This window comes from Thunnus albacares, chromosome 8 (assembly GCF_914725855.1).
Source record: "Thunnus albacares chromosome 8, fThuAlb1.1, whole genome shotgun sequence".
NCBI classification, from domain to species: domain Eukaryota; kingdom Metazoa; phylum Chordata; class Actinopteri; order Scombriformes; family Scombridae; genus Thunnus; species Thunnus albacares.
This window is the reverse complement of record NC_058113.1, coordinates 32,308,303-32,328,268: the sequence shown is the minus strand read 5'-3', so window position 1 is coordinate 32,328,268 and position 19,966 is coordinate 32,308,303. Positions and strand designations below refer to the sequence as shown.

The window sequence follows — 19,966 nt, the reverse complement described above, 5'->3', positions numbered from 1 at the left end:
GAAAGGTAAAACATGCAGAACAGCATCCGCTATGTTGCTTTATGTTCTGCAGTTTTCTCCAGGACAGACAGGTTGAGTCTGGCAGGTGGTGACAACAGCTGACGCTTCATCCTTCCCCGTCTCTCCGGCTGTTGTTTTCCCTCCTCTTCTTCCTCCTCCTCCTCCTCCTCATCACCTTCAGCAGCTCTGTTGTTCTGCTCTTCCTGCTGACAGAAGAACGGATGAGTCACACTTCTGTCAGTGTGTCTTCCTCTCTCAGTCCATCACTCCTCGTTTTCAGGGACAGTAACAGAGACTCCAGCCATGAGTCAGTACGGACATGTAGAGTACATGCATGGAGAGCTACAACTGTTTGCTCTAATTGATTAAATCATTGACTGATTCATTCATTCATTGACAAATTTAAAAATAAAAAAAAATCAACATATTTAAAGGACCAGTGTGTAGGATTTAGTGCCATCTAGTGGTGAGGTTGCAGATTGCAACTGACTGAACACACCTCCCCTTCCAGGTGTTTAGGAGAACCTACGGTGGCTGCGAAACTCTCAAAAAAACCCCAAAACTCATCTCTAGATCCAGTGTTTGGTTTGTCTGTTCTGGGCTACTGTAGAAACATGGCGGTGCAAGATGGCGACCTCCGTGGAAGAGGACCCGCTCCCTCTGTAGATATAAAAGGCTCATTTTAAGCTAACGAAAACACGTGTCCGTTCTGCTAGATGCAATATTACATAAAGCCAAAGATCTTTTAAGGCAAGGCAAGTTTATTTGTACAGCACATTTCAACAACAAGGCAATTCAAAGTGCTTTACATAGAGCATAAAAGGCATTAAAACAAAATATAAAAGCGACACAAGTAAAAAGACATAAAAACAATTAAAAAGTGTTACATTTGGAAATAAAAAGAAGCAAAAAGGGAATAAGACAGATAAAACAAGAGAATAAAAGTTACAGTGTAAATATATTAACCCTCAAATTTGGTTTAATAAAAGGAAACAGAAAAGTCTTCAGCTGTGATTTAAAAGAACTGAGAGTTGCAGCAGACCTGCAGTTTTCTGGGAGTTTGTTCCAGATATGCGGAGCATAAAAACTGAACTCTGCTTCTCCAGGTTTAGTTTTGACTCTGGGGACAGAAAGCAGACCTGATCCAGACCACCTGAGAGGTCTGGATAGTTCATAACGTAGCAGCAGATCAGAGATGTATTTTGGTCCTAAACCATCCAGTGCTTTATAAACCAATAATACAATAAATAAAGCTTTGTTATAAACCTTATACTGTTCCTTTATACTCCCATATATAACTTACTGTGTGGAAGCGTGGAGAATTACATATAAAACAAACACTAATCCAGTCTTCATCCTTCAAAAAAGAGCCATAAGAATCATAAACAAAACTACTTATAGAGAACCAAGAAATCCATTAATTATTAAATTAAACTGATTGACAGTTGACTCACCTGCTGCACCAGGACTCACACTGTCGCAATATTTCACTAAGTTTAACGTTACTTGATTATGATACCTGCCCTGTTAGCACAATTTAAGCTGCAACTACAGGCAATGTTCTATGTTATCTTTACTTTAAGTCTCAGTATTTAGCATGTATAAGCAGCATATAAACAGATAATAAATGGTTTATGAAGTAAAAAAATCTCCTGAAACTGAACACCACCTGTTAAAATACTCCAGCACTCTGATTTCAAAAACACACACACACACACACACTGAACAAGTTATCAGAAACAAACCAGCACTCATCTCTGGTGGAGTCAAAGCGACAGAACAAACAGCGGCGTGTTTCATACCAGATGTCACACCTGAGTTTATCACATAACAGAGATCTGACGGTCTCCTTCACGCTGTTGCTGTTTCACCCTCGCAGCAGGAAAGCCAGTGTTTTATCCTCACATATGATAATTGTCGAACTATCTGTCAGATAGAGCCAAAGCGGAGCATCAATAGGATCCCAGCAGGTAGGCCTACTAATATTTCCTGACTAAAAGCAAAGACAACAAACAGCATGTAGACGTCCTCACGCCGCCTGTGGTGAGAGGATGAAGTGGGGTTTTTTGTCAGTATTCGCTAACAGGAATATAAATATGATTCACATTGACTGTCTACAGCTGTTACAACTCAACTCAAGTGATTATAATAATATTGATTTCTGTGTTTAATTGTTACACTATGTTTGCTTTACACCATAAAGACTGAAGAGTTGTGGATTTGGCACAGATGCAAATAAAGACAAGAATGCAATAAAAGCAAATTGTGCTAAACAAACTTGCTTATCTTGATGCTTTATGACTCATAAATATAAAAGGAACATAACAAAAACAACATGAATTCCTGGTCTGAGCTGTCATACACACACACACACACACACACACACACACACACACACACACACACACACACATCTGGACAGTTGGTACAGTCGACTGTCTGGTGCCAATAAACACAGCGGTTTAATTTGAATAAATAAAACTTTGTGCTGTCCAGACTAAACAAACTACATTTCATCTTTGTCTCTTTGTTTTGGCCGTTGATTCACACTAAGATTTACAACCCAAAATGGAGTTTTTGAACCCTCCTGTTGTCTTTCCGTCGTGCAACTTTTGTCAAAAGTCCACAAATGCTATACATTTTAATAAAACACCCAAAATTGAATGAAAGTAGTGATCATTACTTTTACTTGCAAAGTGCGTGGTGTGGAACCATCCATGTGATTTTCAGGCAATAAGATGAAAGAAATCCATATTTCTGATATAAAAACATTTGAAAACGGGTCAAATTTGACCCGAGGACAACAGGAGGGTTAAAAATGGTTTCCAGTAAATCTGGATAAGGCTGAAAACACCAGCCACCAGAAAAACACACAAAAACGACGTAAATCTGTCAAATTTCTGTCGTCTTTAACCCTTTTTGTTATTGCTTGTTTAGATTAATCCGCCACTGAAAATAGTCCCCAACAAATGCACAATTTCCTCCTGTTTGTTGGTTAAAAACTACGGAAACCAGCTGTTTTAAGAAATTATTGAGCCGTTTAAATTAATGAAACTATATGCAGCGTATTGTCACAAACCGGCTCAATGAATGTGACAAAGAGGGGAAACGAGTCAGGTTCAGGTGCCGATTATTTGAAACTAAAACATAAAGATATACAACAGGCGTGAAGTGTGGAGAGTAACTGCATCAGTCGTGTATGTAGTGTGTGGATGAGTGAGATGTGTAGCTTCTGTTGAATGCAAAAGAAAAATACCAAAACCGGGAGAGATGTGGATCCAAGGAGAGAGAGAGAGAGATCCAGGTGTCCCTGCATTACCCTAAGGACCCCCCTGACTGCCGGCTCCTGCAGGAAGCGGCCAGGTAAACCGCTGCGAGCAGAAAGGGGGGGGGGGGGGGGGGGGGGGGGGGGGGTTCCAACAATATTCATGACCTGTTTTTAAAGATTTACATGTTCAGTAATCTTCTCTCAGTGGTCTTGGAGATAATGTAGGTTTTGGTCTTTTCATGGGATTTGTTGACAATAATAAAAAAATATAATACCAGCCCTGACACTTATCTTTCAACACAGAGGTTTTAGGGATAAAATCTGGTGACGATTAGGATTAAAACCGACTGTGAACAAAGAAAAAGGACCACACACTGTGCAGGAAGGAAAGGAAGTTTTGATATTATTCCACTGAGTGTGAGGTTCGGTGGTTTACCTCAAACCTTCACTTGTGTTCAGCGTCGTAAATTACTGGTTAAAAAATGAAAAAAAAAGTGATTTAATCGGCCGCAGTGTTATCGACCCTCAGCAGAGAGGCTGAAAACACATCTCCCTCTCTCTCTCTCTCTCCCGCTCATCATTTACTGGGTAATTACACAGCTGCTGGTGTGTTTGTGTTTGGAGTTAAACGGCCAGTTTTAATCTCACTAAACTGTGACTTGACTTCAGAGAGCTGAATGAAACCACGACAGTTCAGCCGATGTCACTGAAAATCCACAAAAATACAAACACAAACAACTAATCATCAGTGAGTCTGTTCTGTTTAACAGCAGGTCAGTTTACTGCATGAGAGAAAATACACACTGTAAATATAAAATATCTCTAAATGCACCAACAGGCTGAATCACTTGGTTCAATACATCATGTGACAAATAAAACAGTAGAAACACTTTTAATAACAGACTTTGTGAGAAATGACCGTGATCAAGATCACTGGAGTCAAGTCACAGACGAGTCCAAACGGGTCCGAGACCCAGAAAAAAAACTCAAAGTGAAACAATATTAGCGATAAAGTTTAACGGACGGTCGTTTGTGGGCACGCGTGAATGATCTGACATCAGAGGTAACGAAGCCCTGACCTTTGACTTGCAGGCGGCATTTTTACAAATGTTCACCTCAAGTTTTGGAACTTTGACCATGTTAAACATCAGATATTATAACAGTGTATAAATGACAGAAAAGCATGATATGTCTCCTTTAATTCATATTACTTCACAAACACAATTTGAGGCTTTGATGTGTAAATCTGCCCAAATGTTAAAAAACAAAACAAAACATAATTATATTAGACACAAAATGTACATGTAGGGCTGCAGCTAATTTATTATTTTTATATTAATTAATCTTCTGCTTATTCTTCTGATTAATCAATTAATTTTGCTTTACATAGCACCAAAACAGTGAAAAATGTCTCCTAGAGTCCACAGTGACGTCATCAAATCACTTATTTTGTCCAAACAAACCAAAACCCAAAGTTATTACATTTTTCTGTGATGTAAGACGAGGAAACGCAGCAAAAACATAAATTTGAGGACCTGAAACCATCAAATTTTGGGGCATTTTTTGCTTAAAAAAAAAGTACCTAAATGATAATTTGATTATCAAAATAGTTGCTGATTCATTTTCTGTCGGACAACTAATTGTCTAATCATAGCAGCTCGTTATTCTTAACTCTGACATCTTTGCAGACATTTTCCCGTAAAGCTCCACATCTAAAATTGATGTCTGGTTGTTACATAAAGGACACGCTGTGGACAGAAAGCAGCACCTGTTCTTGTGAATTACAGAACAGAACAGTCGGTGATGTGAAGTTGAAGACTTCTGCGTCTCCGTGGGGAACAAACAGCTGACTGACAGCTGAGCAGCTTCTTCTTCTTCTTCTGCTGTGAGAGAAGCAGAAAAAAACCAAAACACTAGAATACAGTCTGGTGTCTGAGTTACATAAAACTACACTACAGAGTCATAAAACGTTCAACAAAATATATATATATATATGTTCAAAACATTCCCTAATACATTTCAGATCTTCTCTACACAGTTTTGAATTAGTGTTTCATTATTAAAGTTAATAATTTAACAGATTTTCTCAGATAAACACTGATTATTTTTTTAAAAAGGAGCTGATCAGTTTAAATTGATTTTTATGTCCTCGTGCAACCAGAAGTTGTTTTCCTGCAGCAAGAAGACAAACAAATGAGACGACGCAGCGTCTCAGTTAAAGCTTAAACAACAATAAACTGTCCTTTCATAGAAATCTGATTTTATAGCATATCTGTGATTTTAACCAGGATGGTCAGCTGTGTTTCTGGCATTCAGAGGTGTCTGACATTTAAAAAAACATTCAGTTGATAATTTCAGGGTCTGACACTGAAAATCAAACCTAACTGCATATTAGAGATAATGAAGAGGTTATAAGTGATGCTGTTTAGTGTAATCAGTGTATATGACCATGATGAAAGGACAGCTGTCTGCAGAAACCTCGAGGTAAAAACCCTCCTTGAAGTCCGTTTCACTGCAGGTATTTATGTCCAACAGTCTCCTTGACTTGACGTGAAACCAGCTACGAGTTTCTCTGTCTGTCACATTTGTGCTTTGCTTATCCAGACTGATCAGAAGTTTTGTGACGGCTGTGTAGCAGCGGTGAGGAGCGAACGTCAGTCCTGGTGTTTGCCGCAGACCCATCTGAGCTGAGGTTGGTCCCGGAGGTCTGTCGGCTCCAACGTGGAGAACCAGCTGCACTGGCAGGCGTACGCTCGTAAACCTCTCCTCTTCTTCAGCTTGGCTCGGAGCTTCTGACGGTCCGGCATGTTGTTCCTGCACAGACAGAAAAACAGAGACAGACAGGATGGAGTAAAGCTGTAAAGACACCTTCTTCTTCTTCTTCTTCTTGTTCCTTCAGCTGGATGTTGTTCTTCTTCATCTGCTGAGGGAGGAAAGTTTCTCTTGAGTTCACCTTAAATCTCAGTTTAACACGTGAACCTACGAGCTGGATTTGTGACATCACAGCTAGTTTGGAGCCAATCGTGGTCCAGTATTCGGCTTACACAAGTGTGACGTGGAACCTTGAAGCCTCCAGTGCACAAACTTCTGGATTTTTAAAAAGAGAGAGAAGGAAGAGATGTAATTTTAACTGAACTTTTTTTTTTGTAGAAAAACCACATCAGATAGTGATTATTATTATTATTCAGCACAGAGTATTTTTATGTGTCCTAAAACACGTCTAGACGAGATCTTGAATAACTACCCTGGAGATGATTTAAGTGTTCTCAGCTACAGCGCTGATACAGCTCCTTAATGCTCCGACTCAGCAGCTGCAAATTAATTTCTCTATTTCAGATTGAATAAGAGATATATTTAACAATGTGAGCCTACGTGATAATTAGTGTCTGCTGTGAGGAGAAATATCTGTGGTGTGGAGATTCTCTTCAGTCTGTGAAAAAAGATGATATAAAAGAAGTTTTTTATTATAAAAGCCTCCTGGTTATAAGTATATTTGGAAGTATCCAAAATCTGTACTTAGTATCAGCTGGTCCACTTAAAGCTGTATTAATCATCTCACCAACTCTGCAGCTCTACGGAGCCTTTTAGCCTCTTTTAGCTCCTTGTTTTGGCTTTCTGGCACATTTTCCTGTCTGGTTCAGTCTCAGCTGGTTTCTGATAAACCCGACTGTCAGCAAACAGCAGACTGAGAAAGTTAAAGAGTAACTGGTGAAGAAAGTGGAACATCGAGAAGCTAAAGAGATATTTTCCTCAGGAGTTGGTTGTTCTCTAACATGTTCATTATAACAAGTTTATCAGCTCATCATTTGGTTCCCAGGCGGACAAAAAAATATATTAATGCAGCCTTAAATGATGTATTATTGATTTTAAAAAACACATTTAAAATTGTCCTTTTTGTAATTCCATTCACAAACTTCTCCTAGTTAAATATATTCCTTCTCGCAGCTCATTTGTCTCAAGTTTAAAGGTCAATTTTCACACTTTGCATCACAGATCTTGAACTTTGACCTCTTACAGTTGAATGTTGCTGCTCTAAAAAAATTAAATGAGGCTCCTCGGCTGCTCCGCACAGCCGGTTTAATGAGCGGAGATAGCAGGGATAAAGGTAACGTCTGTCCTCCAGAAACTCAACCTTTTCTAACAGATTGATGCTTTTTGTTTGTTTGTTTGTTTCCAGTTTCCTGGTCTCTCTACGGTGGGAAAAATGTTTGAAACAGACGTTCACTGGATGGATCACTAACAATAAGTGTGAGAAAACTCATAAAAGTCATATAGAGTATGTGTGTAATCACTCTGTAAAAACCTTTTAGGGTCTTTGATCACATTACAACAACATTAATAATCTACAGCCAGGCTAGCGGTGCTGTGAGGACGTACTGCAGCGGTGCTGTGAGCTGAATTCAATCTGATTAAAATTTGATTTGTATAGAACCATTTCATAGTAAAGCGTTATTTGGAAAAACTAACCATATATCGCCTGAAAAAAATATTAAAACTTAATAAAGTGACACTGACAGTCCTAGAATGAAAATTACAACAGTCTGGCTCAAAATCTCCATCATCGCCCTCGGGTATCTTCATCAGACAGGAAGGCTTACTGGCTTTGTGATCTCTCTCTCTCTCTCTCTACACCACAACACTGACAGAAAGTTAAAAACCAGTGACACTGGGGAAAAAAAATGACAACATTAAAAAAAAAATTGTCACTGAAAAAAGAGACATGAAGAAAAAAATCTGAATATTGACATTGAAAAACATCATAATTCAAAAAATATCGAAACAAAATATGCCTGTGTTTTATTTTTCAGTTCAGGTTTTGTTTTCAATGCTGAATTTAATTTGCGATGCCAAAATTTAACGTCATGTCCCATCTACGTTAAAGGGCGGGTTCACAATTTTTCAAGTGTGTCTTAAACCAACAGTCAGGAGCCCAAATGAACATTGAAACCTGTTTTTCTTGCTGTAATCATTCCTCCTGTTCATACTGACCATTAGAAGATCCCTTCATAATGACCTTACAATGGAAGTGATGGAGGACAAAATCCACAGTTAATGTATTTAAAAGTTTATCTGAAGCTAATATGAAGCTTCAGCGTCCAAATGAGTCAAATCAAGTAGATATCTTTCAACGTTACAGTCTTTTTAGTGCCAAAGTTCCTCTTTTTGTTACTATACTTCCACCGCAGCTCAACAGGGAAACACTGTCCGAGGAAACACAAAGAGGGAATTTGATGCTAAAAAAGACTGTAAATGTGTCAGATATCCACTTGATATGACTAACTCAGACTGCTGAAGCTGAATAGAAGCTTCACAGAGACTTTTAAATGACTGTGTGGACACACTGTGGATTTTGGCCTCCATCACTTCCACTGAAAGCACAATTGAAGGATCTTTTAATATCCAGTATGAACAGGAGGAATGATTACAGCGAGGAAAACCTCTTTCACTGTTACTATGGACACCTGACTGCTGGTTTAACACACACTGGAAATATTCTGAACCCATCCTTTAAGAACTTGGGAGTGTTCATGTTATCTGACGACTCAGGTTGGTCATATGAGACTCAGAGGTGGAGTTGCACTGTGGGTAATGTAGGCGCCAGGTTTTGTCATAGAAGAAGAATGCAGGGAATAAAAAAAGATGACATCTCTGCTTCTGCTGCTCTGTCCATCATGAGTCTGATAATTATCAGACTCATCATTGCACTTATCATAAGTAATTCTAATAAGTGCAATGATAAATCAGTGTAGTAATATTTTAAATGTGCATTTATCAATATTTGTATTTATCTGCTGACTCATGGTAGATGAACTGGAACTGTACGGTTCACTCTCAGCACGCTCATCAGCCTCATTTCCAGCAGCAGCAGCAGGCAGCTGTTTTCATCAAACAAGCTGTAATAAACCTGCTGTGCACTGCTTCCCCAGCATCAAACAGCAGACAGAAACACTTAAAGCCCCTGGAAAGGCAAATCCATGATTGGCTATTAATCATGTAATCTGGGATCTAATGTGCATTTAGTAAACACCTAAAAAGTATGAGAACAGCCTTTGACATAGTCTATGTAGTTCTTTAGAAAGTTTCTCTCCCTTCCCTTGTTACTGGGTTGCAGTTGGGCTAAACTAGGGAATTTATTACATAATAAATACCTGCCCAATCATATTTAAGAGAAAGATGATTGACGTGGCTATCTGGCCAAGCTGACTGCACAACACTTACTCTCATCTCCCCCATCAGAAAACAATGCAGTGCACTTTTCTTTTAGCTAGAATGAGAATTCACATTAGCCTGACATGGTTAGAAAGTTACTGTGTTAAGCTAACTAGCAGACTCAGGTACACCATCCAAATCTGTATTCATCACCGAGTGGATAAGTAGCTCAAAAGTGTAGCATAGCAATGCTAATGCTAACCGTTTCATGTAAGTGAATGAAAGATGCTAAAACACTTAGCTACGTAGTCTGGAAGGTATAGTTCAATAAAAACAGATACGTGTGCTCGCTGGGGAAGAAAGCGGAACATGTAGCAGCTATAAGAGCCAGATATTTTCCCACAGGAGTTGGTGTAGACCAAACCAGAGCTAAAAGGAGAGCGAATATTGGACTCAGAAGGACACAAACATGTTGTTTCATGTCTGCTGGATGTGTAAATCAGTAACAGCTTACTAACATGTTTGCCACAACTTTTTTAAACCTGTATTGTCATTTTTCTGCCCTCTAGTGGCTAAAAATGTGTCAATGCAGCTTTAATTAACTGCTCAGGTCTAAAACAGGATTAATATATCAGGGATTGTCAACAGACTAAAACCATCACCAGTGGAACTTCATACTTTGGAGCCACCATATCGAAAAAAAAAAAAATTATCGTCCAGTCTTAGCTTCATCCATATGAATTACTATGATCTTTAGCATTTAAAACACATGGTAGTGAAAAGCAAATTAACAAGCACACACACGAGTGAAACGTTAAGTGCACTCAACATGCATTCAGTGTTAAACACAGAGCGTTCCTCCTGGTTTAAATACTGTTTGAGGTCGCTGCTTTCTGCAGGAAATAAAAGCTGAGTCACTTCACACTTTCACAGTGAAAAAGGTTTTTTTTAAAAAAAGCGTCTTTCTTGAGCAGTGAAGAGCTGCATTTCACACCTACGTTGTCAACAACTGTAAGAGCAATTATAAATTCATCTACACCATTTATAATTGCTTTTACGCTCCATGCATGCGCACTTTTGATAATAAATTACAGGCTACAACACCTGTACTTCTATCAGCTCAATGCTTTCAGTCTCGGGTAAGGCTCTTAATTAAAGATATAAAAGAATAAAACAAGCGTGTGGGTATCCTCGGTAATGAATGTTCACTTCCCATTGAGATGGTAAAATCCAGTGTGAAAAGAAACCTGATCAATTGCTTAAAGGATAATATGAACCATGATATTCTTAAATGAACAAACTATGGATAAACTGCTAAATCTATTATTCAGACAGACAGTTTAACCTCCAGTTAAATGTGTTAAAGTGGAACGACACCAAGATTATTTAAAATCTGTATTCATCAGAGAAGAACTGGACATGAAGCAGTAAAATAACAGATGTCAGTATAGTTGCAGTGAAAATCTTGCAGCTGACAGGTGAAAGCTCTGCTGCTGAAGGGACTGAAGCTTTTTGGATGTCAGTCGATGATGTGACGACTTAAAGGACAAACTCATCACCCTGAGCTCTCCTGAGTGCTCTGAACTTAACACGATCAGTCTAAAAGTACACACTCCAGGAAACAGAGTGATGCTTAGTGTTGAAATGTCAACGGACTGAGGTCCTGGGTTCCACATGTGTGAAATGTTGAGTTATGTTGGTGTGCAAAAATGTGGATATTTATAGGTTTTTCACCATGCTAGTGATGTAACTAACGATTGGATGGATTGATGTGAAATTTGCTACAGATATTCAAAGTCTCCAGAGGATAAAGTCAAACCACTTTGGTGCTTTAAACCAGCAGTCAGGTGTCCATATGAGCAGTGAAAGAGGTTTTCCTCGCTGTAATCATTCCTCCTGTTCATACTGGATATTAAAAGATCCTTCAAATGTGCTTTCAATGGAAGTGATGGAGGCCAAAATCCACAGTGTGTCCACACAGTCATTTAAAAGTCTCTGTGAAGCTTATATTCAGCTTCAGCAGTCTGAGTTAGTCATATCAAGTGGATATCTGACACATTTACAATCTTTTTTAGCATCAAATTCCCTCTTTGTGTTTCCTCGGACAGTGTTTCCCTGTTGAGCTGCGGTGGAAGTATAGTAACAAAAAGAGGAACTTTGGCACTAAGACGACTGTAACGTTGAAAGATATCTACTTGATTTGACTCATTTGGACGCTGAAGCTTCATATTAGCTTCAGATAAACTTTTAAATACATTTTTTGCACAGAAGGACTGTGGATTTTGTCCTCCATCACTTCCATTGTAAGTGCATTATGAAGGGATCTTCTAATGGTCAGTATGAACAGGAGGAATGATTACAGCAAGAAAAACAGGTTTCAATGTTCATTTGGGCTCCTGACTGTTGGTTTAAGACACGCTTGAAAAATTGTGAACCCGCCCTTTAACGTAGATGGGACATGACGTGAGCGCGGTATTATGCTAGTAGTAGCTAATGTAGCCTCCAGCAGAGATGAGGAGCTACACTAACTGCTAATATCACTTCTTTCTAACGCAACATCACTTGAGGTAATTTATCAGATTTACACGGCTCCCGGAGCCGGAGCGGCTCACTTTGAGTGTCAAAACCGCTCTTCAGAAACCAACGAGTGACGTCACGTTAACTACGTCCATATTCTTATACAGTCTACGGTAATTACATTTATTTATCATTTCTTTACTTTTTTGTTGATGGTATTTAATTGCAGGTTTGATAAATCACTAAAAATGTCTTCCTAAATGTAGAATTAATTGATTATAATAACTCATCCCAGTCAGCTCTATTTTAAGTACTTTACTTCTATGTTTTCTTACTGAAAATAAAGATAAAACTTGACTAAACTTCTGCGATTTCTGTCACTTTCACACGGTATCGTATCAGCAGACGTGTTGATCAGCAGGAAGACAACGACCCCTCAGAGGATGATGTAAGATAACATCCAGACCGACTTGCCGCACACACACACACACACACACAACGTCATCATCCCAGTGTTTCTTTGTTTTTCTGCTGCGGCCTGTCAGCTGCTGTTACTGTAACAAATGACACAGTGTCACCAGGAATTAGTCTGTGTCCCTCCTGCTGCTGCACGTACACACAAAAAGGGGATTTTAACATGAAACGAAAGTCGTTGTGTGTACACCTGTGTGTGGTGACATAATCCCATAATCACAGAAGCTGTGTAATATTGTGCTGGGAATTAAATGATGTTTGTAACAGACGGAGGTAGGAGGGGGAGTAACAAAATGAACTGAACAAGTTGTGCTCGCCAGATTATACCAGAAACTGAACAGAAGACCAAGTCAGATTCTTATTATTAAAAGGTTGTTTGTTTGTTTTTTTGAATATCATGTTTATAGTCAGCAAAGTATCAAAAACTTTCAAATGATACCCAGCTGTACCATTTTTAATAAAGTAGATTTATAGTAAACTCTTGTCTCCTTGTCATATTCCTGAGCCAGTTTCTGAAAAATGGGGGCTCGTCCAGGATCTAAATCCTGCCTGGTGAGGTTAAATCTAGGCTTAGTGTGAGAAATGAAGGCTCGTTTGGTTTAATTGGACAGTCAAATTTGGTTCGGGATCAATTTGTGAATGCTAAATTGAATTTAGGTGCTTGTAAACAGTGTTGATTAAAGTGTCTTTAGTATTTAGCGTTGCAGTTCAGATATCTGCGAGCACCATGCACGGTTTGATAATGTTTGTATTGTTTGTTTTAGTGGATATTGGAGAGGAGCAGCATTAATCCTAAATTTGTTTAGTTTAAAAAACAATTTGTTTAAAGTTTATGAATACAGGGATGCGAGTTATCCATAAAACAAATCTAATAAATTATTGAAACTATATGTAACACCAATAAGCAATAGTGTGAGTACAACAAGGTGCACATGGGCCGACTTTTACAGTCTGGCAGGTCAAACTGTCTGACGACCCTCCGCTGTCAGCCAGATGTCAGGACAGCGGGGGGGGGGGGGGGTCACACAAATAAAACTGAATTTAAAAACCAACTAATGAAATATTCTTCAAGAGCGAAGAGAAAGTTTTTTGGATTTCATTGTTTTTATTCGGCATTACGAAGTAAGTGGTTCAATTTAACTGACAAATTCAATTTATTAAAAACCTTTTTAAAAATTAATATCTGTTTTTCTTCACTCTTCACCGCTGATTGCTCTAACACTAAAATGATGTGTTTATTATCCACAATCCACTTCACTTCTGAAGCATTTCCATTCGTGTTTTTAAAGCTCTCCGTCGCCGTTGAAGCTCCTCTGTTCCGCACAGGAAGTGATCCATTTCATGTTTCTAGTTTGGAATAAACAGAACATGAAGAAGCAGCAATAGACACAGAAACTACATCACAGATGGGAGAATGAATAGAAACCTCATACTATGTCTATATTTATGTTGACACACGTATGATGCTCATCAGGAAGTGAATCAATGTGTTTACCTGCGATCTGTCAGTTTAGGCTCTTACATAGTGGTTTAACCAGTTTAAGTGGAATCTATTAACCTGTATCAACTGATTTTTTGGCCACTTTGGAAACAACTAGTGAACACAACTCTGACATATCATCACATTTTAAGTTGATATGTTGAACTTGTTAGCAAACAGTTGTTTATTTCCACATGAGCAACATTATCATTCATGTGGAGTCGTGTTTCTGTCCACCTGGTGAATGTGAGTCTAATATTCACTCTCTTTTAGCTCTGTTTTTGCTCTCTACCAACTCCTGAGGGAAATATCTGGCTCTTTAGCTGCTAAATGCTCCACTATGTTCACCAGCTAGTCTACAGCTAACTGTGTCTGTTGAGCAGGTAGTGTACAGTAGCTTTTTACAGCTTTTTCTCTGAAAACAGCTGCCTGCTGCAACCAAAACGACGCTATGAGAGACGCTGAGAGTGAACCAGAACAGTAAAGTTGCAGCCAGACAGATAAACAACGAGCTGACACTCACTATAAAGCTCCGTAAAGCCGAGAGGAGCTGCAGAGTCTCTGATAATTCTCTGTAGGTTCATCACTACGAGCCACACACATTACACACTGACAGCTCATACATCGTTATTATTAAAAAATATTGATTGTAGCCACTTAAAAGTGATTGAATACCTTCATTACTACACTGACATTTGTTTTGCATTGAGTGAGTCTGGCTTTAAAATAACAACGCCTCTACTTGTTTCTATTCCAGTCACACTGATAATCAGCAGATGCATAATTGTTCAGACAGACAAAAACACTCATATGTTTTGTCTGGTTGTCAGGATTGCGGGAGATAAACACACCTGAATGTGATGATATGACTAAAACACTTGTCTCATTTGAAGAGTCTTTAAGTTTGAAATGACTCAAAAGGTCACGAAACATAAACAATTCTGGGGTAAAATGAGTAATTTTCACTTCTAAAAACCACCACGCTAAGTCTAAGAGGTAACACATGTTAATATATGCGTCTACACTTGTTACTCAAGATGCTGTTTTAGTGGATGTTAAGCAGAGAAATTAATGTGTGAAGAAGAGGCGGGTGAGCAAACAAGCTCAGCTTCACAGCTCATTACTGCCACCTTCTGACCAAACTAAGAAACATCATCTATAACCAAACATCTAACAAATCTAGCAAGAAAGGTTGATATTTTGATGTGATGCATAAATGTTCGATATGTTGTTTTATCTTGTAGTGTGAAGAACTGAGATTTTTATGTAATTTCAGGCACTAAAGAGCTTTTACAGATTACTTTCTGCACACACGGAGGACTATTCAGTATTTTATTTTAGGGATTCAGTCGATGTGCTTTTTTTTTTTACAAACAATTACGCCCCCAGACAGACTCACAGGAGACCAGAGAGGGTCACACACCCCAACTAACACCACTTCAGCAACAAACGGAGCCAGTTTGCCACATTACAAATTACACACAGCATAATATCAGCCAGTCAACTGACAGCTTCACACCTTCAATATGTTGTCAAATAAAGTCAAAGAATAATGTGAAGAGTAATGTGCGGCATGTCAACAGCTGCCCAATAAAAACTCCTGTGGATTATTATTTTTAATGTAGCAGAATGGTTCCCAACCTAAGGGTCGGGACCCCCAGAAGGAATCAAAAGATAGATTTAATGTTGAAAGGAAGAAAAAAGCATATTTTTTTCAGACTTTCCTCTAATCTTTGCTTTTGTCTTGTAATTTACTGGATAATTTTACTTCTTTAGGAACAAAACAGGGAAAAACTATAAGCTTTTGGATGAACTGGTCACAACTGATAAACATATCCAACCAGCAATTTTATATACCTGCACAATAGATTATAAACCAACTTGCACTTTTTTATTATTGTCCTTGTGATTCGGCCTGTTCCTACAAATTGATCTATTTTTCTTGTCAGATTTATTTGAGTTGAGGACAGTTAGACGGTTGGCTGACTGTTATTCCCCTGCAGAAGTTCTTCACTGAGGATCTCTGGCACACATTAACCTAACACCTGGCAGCCTGTCTGTTGTGGAGATTCGCTGATCAACGGCCAACTCATCAATGAAGAAAGCGTCCGGGAGCTTTTGATGTCTTATGCTGAGAATATTTATTGAAACTTGGCCGAGCAGAATTGAAACTTTATGTGTGCTCGATGCCGTCTCAACTCTGATCACCACAAACACTACACGCCCAGAAATGGTCACACTCAATGCATCTACAGCGTGCAAAGTTTAGCCACTTGGCTCATTAGTTTCTAAACAGGGAAATGTTTTTTTTACCCGTGTTAGTTCAGTCACGTTGCATCGCATTCTGGTCTGCAGCCGCTGTTGTCTGATTATGCCGATGGAATCTGTGCAATCAACCTATCTGTGGTGTCTGGGGGAGTCTCGGGGGCCATCTCCTCTGACCTTGGTAACCGTGACAACGCTGGTTCACTCTTTATCAGAGTGGCTCCTGTCTTCTCCAAACATCCGCAGACAGCTGCTGAGCGCCACAGGACACACTGTCTCTCTCTGTAAGATTTACCGCTGTCTTCACTGTGACCTCGAGGTCCGCGTGCTTGAACCAGCGTAACCCAATTTGTATCCCCTAAAGTTAGAATTTTCCATAACACTGTCATACCCACAGATTTCAGACCTACTGCTGGATGCTTCACATGGAGACGGGAGTTACTGGAAAACATTACCAAGAGTGAAAACAGAAAGAAATCCGCACAACAGCCAATACCAGAGATTTACAGGAATAGTTAGTCTCATTTCATTTCTGCTCACTCTCACGGCAGGAGAACAGAGCTGCAACAATTAGTCCATTAATCAATTAATTGCCAACTATTAAATGAATCCTCAACTATTTTATTAATGGATTATTTTATCATTTTGCTAATGAAAAATTCAGTCACCCATCGATTAAAGTGTTTAATTATTCTGTATTTTTGTGTTCTAAAGTGAGAACCACAGACTCACCTGAGGAACAGGTAATCGCAGGACGGATCCCACTCACAGTCATCGAACATCAGCACCCGGAAGTCACAGGACGTACACCTCAACTGGTCACATGACCTGCTGATACAGATTGCTGATCAGTTATTATTAGTCACAGAAGCTTATTTTAAGATTCCAAGTATCAGTGTGTCAAAGTGCTCGTTTAGTGTCGTTACTGTCAACAGTATCGACTGTCCAGTGTTATCATAAACCAAATTAAGGCGAGACTTGACAGATATTTGCAGTTTGGGATGTTGTTTTCGCACCTCTTAGATGTGGCTGTTCCGACACCGTTTGTGACGGAGCTCCCGCCAACGAACACAGGACAGCACCTGGATGCAGAACCAAGCAGTAAGACATGTGGTCTGGTTAAATAATCCTCCAGACCGTCTCCACACAGTATCCACGTCAAAGAAAAACAAAAGAGCCGACAGCACAATATGAACACTGCTATTCAACATACAAGAAACTGGTAAACTTACTGTTAGAAATATGATAACCTAGTTCTCACTTTCATAAAAACATTTAACAAATGTGCCTCTATATTACCAAAAGAAAATCCTCTAAACCTACTTTTAATAGTTGACTGACTGTCTTCTAGCACTGATTGAGTCAAAATGTCTTTTTACTTTGCTGAACACGTCTTCACAAATTCCCTTTGAGATGGCTGAGTGCATTTTCTTCCTCTGTTTGTACCCTGTAATTATTATTCCCACCTGCATGTTTTTTTTTTGTTGTTGTTCTGAATGAACTCATTCACTTACTTCCTGCCTCCAGACTGAGACGACAGCTTCTTCTCCACTTGTGGTCCTTTAGGAAAATGTTCAGTCTGAAATTAAAGGTAAAAGAGCAGATTACGGATAAAAAAGTATATTCTTAAAGAAAAACTCCTGAGTGTCAATTAATTTAAACCTGAACAGACGTATTACAGCAACACGTGTGTCTCACCATACGTCTAATGGCCTCTAATAAAACATTCATATGGATTTAGTCATATTTACAAACCCAGGTGCCAGTTCTTTCATAATGAAGATACAGAGTTGGAGATGAGGCAGCTGCATAATAACGATGAAGAGGTGAGAAGTAAATGAGTGCATTTATGAGCCGAGTACTTCCATTTCAAAATAAAAAAAAAGTTAAATGTGAATACGCTAAACTTCCTTTCAAATATTGTTGTTTTGCTCTGCTGAATTTACCAAGTTGTTTGAACTCGCTTGTTTGGATTTACATGCTAAACACAGGCTATGTTAATGACATTTTTCTATACATTTATTTCATTATTATATGTTTACTTATTTGGATAATTTTGTATACCTGTATATGCATCTTAACTGGATATTTTTTATGCTCGTTTTTAGGGTGTGACAGTTGTTTTAATGTATTTATGTTGCTCATGCTGCCTTCTTGGCCATGACTCCCTTGAAAAAAATATTTTAATCTCAATTATATATTTAATACTTGGTTAAATAAGAGAAAAAAGAAAAAGGTTGTGTTGCTGAAGTTCAGACAAGGCAACTAGAGCTGCAACTATGGACTTATTTTGTCCATAAAAGTCACAAAACTTTAAAAAAAACTTTAACACCTTCAAATATCTTGTTTTTTGTCCGATCAAAATCGTCCAAAATCTTTAAATATTCAGTTTACTATCATGTATGAAAGTTTAAAAGTTTAAAATCCTCGCATTTGAGATGCTGCAAACATCAAATGTTTTGCATTTTTCCTTTAAAAAAAAAAAATCACTAAAAATATTATTTATCAAAATAGTTGCTGATTAATTTTCTGACAATCGACTAATTGTTGCAGCTCTAAAGTCAAGAATATATTTGGAGTAGTTATACTAAATATAACATGTAAGTACTGGTAGTGCATTATTCAGTGTAGATACTTTAAAAATGTTAGTGGTAACACTTACTCTACTCGTCATTTAGCTGCAGCATATTAACCAAGACTGTTTCCCTTGGTTTTGAATGTTTAAACATTTGCAAATTTAATAGAGGTCAACCAGTACTGGTTCTTTTAATTAACACTATCATCTTTGAGAGGAGTTTGGGCATGTTCACCTTTGGTTTGGTGGAATCACTGTAGTCTTCCTCCAGCAGTTCCTCCAGGAGGGCGTCAATATCTTCAGTGATGCTGCTTATTGGTTTTTCAGGTTTAGCAGCACTAAATCAGAGGAAACCAAAACATTAGTTAGTTCCTTTGCACTGTAGTAGCTGCAAGGCCAGAGAGTAGTGACAAACATCAACAAATACCTTTGACAACACACCTCAATGTTCATGATTTTTAAGTGTTTGGAGATGATGAAGTGGTGGAGCTGTTAACAACTCATAGACATGTGAAATGTGACCCCGACTACACACTGCTTTTTGTAAGACGTCAAAAGCCAAAAAGGTTGGAAACCACTGGTTTCATCTTTAACAATGTGTTGTATTTTAAAAGCTTGTTATATTATCCATTGTGTCAAATCTTCATCTGAAAAGTAACTAAAGCTGTCAAATAAATGTAGTGGAGTAGAAAGTACAATATTTCCCTCTGAAATGTAGTGGAGTGGAAGTATAAAGTAGCATCACATGGAAATACTCAAGTAAAGTACCTCAATCTACTTTCCCCCACTGACTTAGCTTGTAGCATACCTATAGCTAACGTTTAAGTCAGTTGTGGCCCAGAACATGTCGGTTTGCTCATTAGAAGCTGTTAACACGGACATTTAAAACGTACAGAGACATTTTAACCTGCAAACTGTTTCACATAAGCTTTATAAGTCGACAGCTAACATCGACGAGCTAATATTAGCTTTGTTTACCTGTGTTTTCTCTGTCCGTCATTGTCTTTCCCGTGTTTTCCAGCCTCGTTCGAGTCCGCGCGAGCTGAAGATGCGACAGAAACGTTTCGGCAAAACTTTTTTTCGATTTCATCCAACAGTTCATCCAGGTCATCATCATCATCAGCCATGTTTGATTAGCTTACCTCGTTACCTCGCTAACCAGCCCACAGTCTGAGGCTTTCGTCGTTGCTAAGTAACACCAGTGCAAGGCGGATGTTGGGCCTTCAAAATAAATGTA

The 19,966-nt window shown here is 38.6% G+C and overlaps 1 protein-coding gene across 1 annotated transcript; it reads right to left on the bottom strand.

Annotated features, from left to right (window-relative positions):
* Positions 1 to 4,450: 4,450 nt before the first annotated feature.
* Positions 4,451 to 19,865, bottom strand: cfap418 (cilia and flagella associated protein 418). Its single transcript, XM_044359943.1, has 6 exons — positions 19,708 to 19,865; positions 18,965 to 19,067; positions 17,669 to 17,733; positions 17,171 to 17,236; positions 16,887 to 16,982; positions 4,451 to 6,082 (listed from the first exon to the last, which is right to left on the bottom strand). Exons 1-6 carry the CDS (start codon positions 19,854 to 19,856, stop codon positions 5,923 to 5,925), a joined length of 639 nt encoding a protein of 212 aa, XP_044215878.1. The 5' UTR covers positions 19,857 to 19,865; the 3' UTR covers positions 4,451 to 5,922.
* Between the last annotated feature and the right edge of the window lie 101 nt (positions 19,866 to 19,966).

What these genes read in the sequence shown, in the direction of transcription:
- cfap418 (XM_044359943.1), bottom strand. Translation starts at nt 19,856, where the DNA reads ATGGCTGATGATGATGATGACCTGGATGAACTGTTGGATGAAATCGAA. An exon ending in GTGATTCCACCAAACCAAAG is followed by an intron (nt 17,734 to 18,964) that starts GTGAACATGCCC and finishes CTTTAATTTCAG; the next exon opens with ACTGAACATTTTCCTAAAGG. An exon ending in GGAACAGCCACATCTAAGAG is followed by an intron (nt 16,983 to 17,170) that starts GTGCGAAAACAA and finishes CTGTATCAGCAG; the next exon opens with GTCATGTGACCAGTTGAGGT.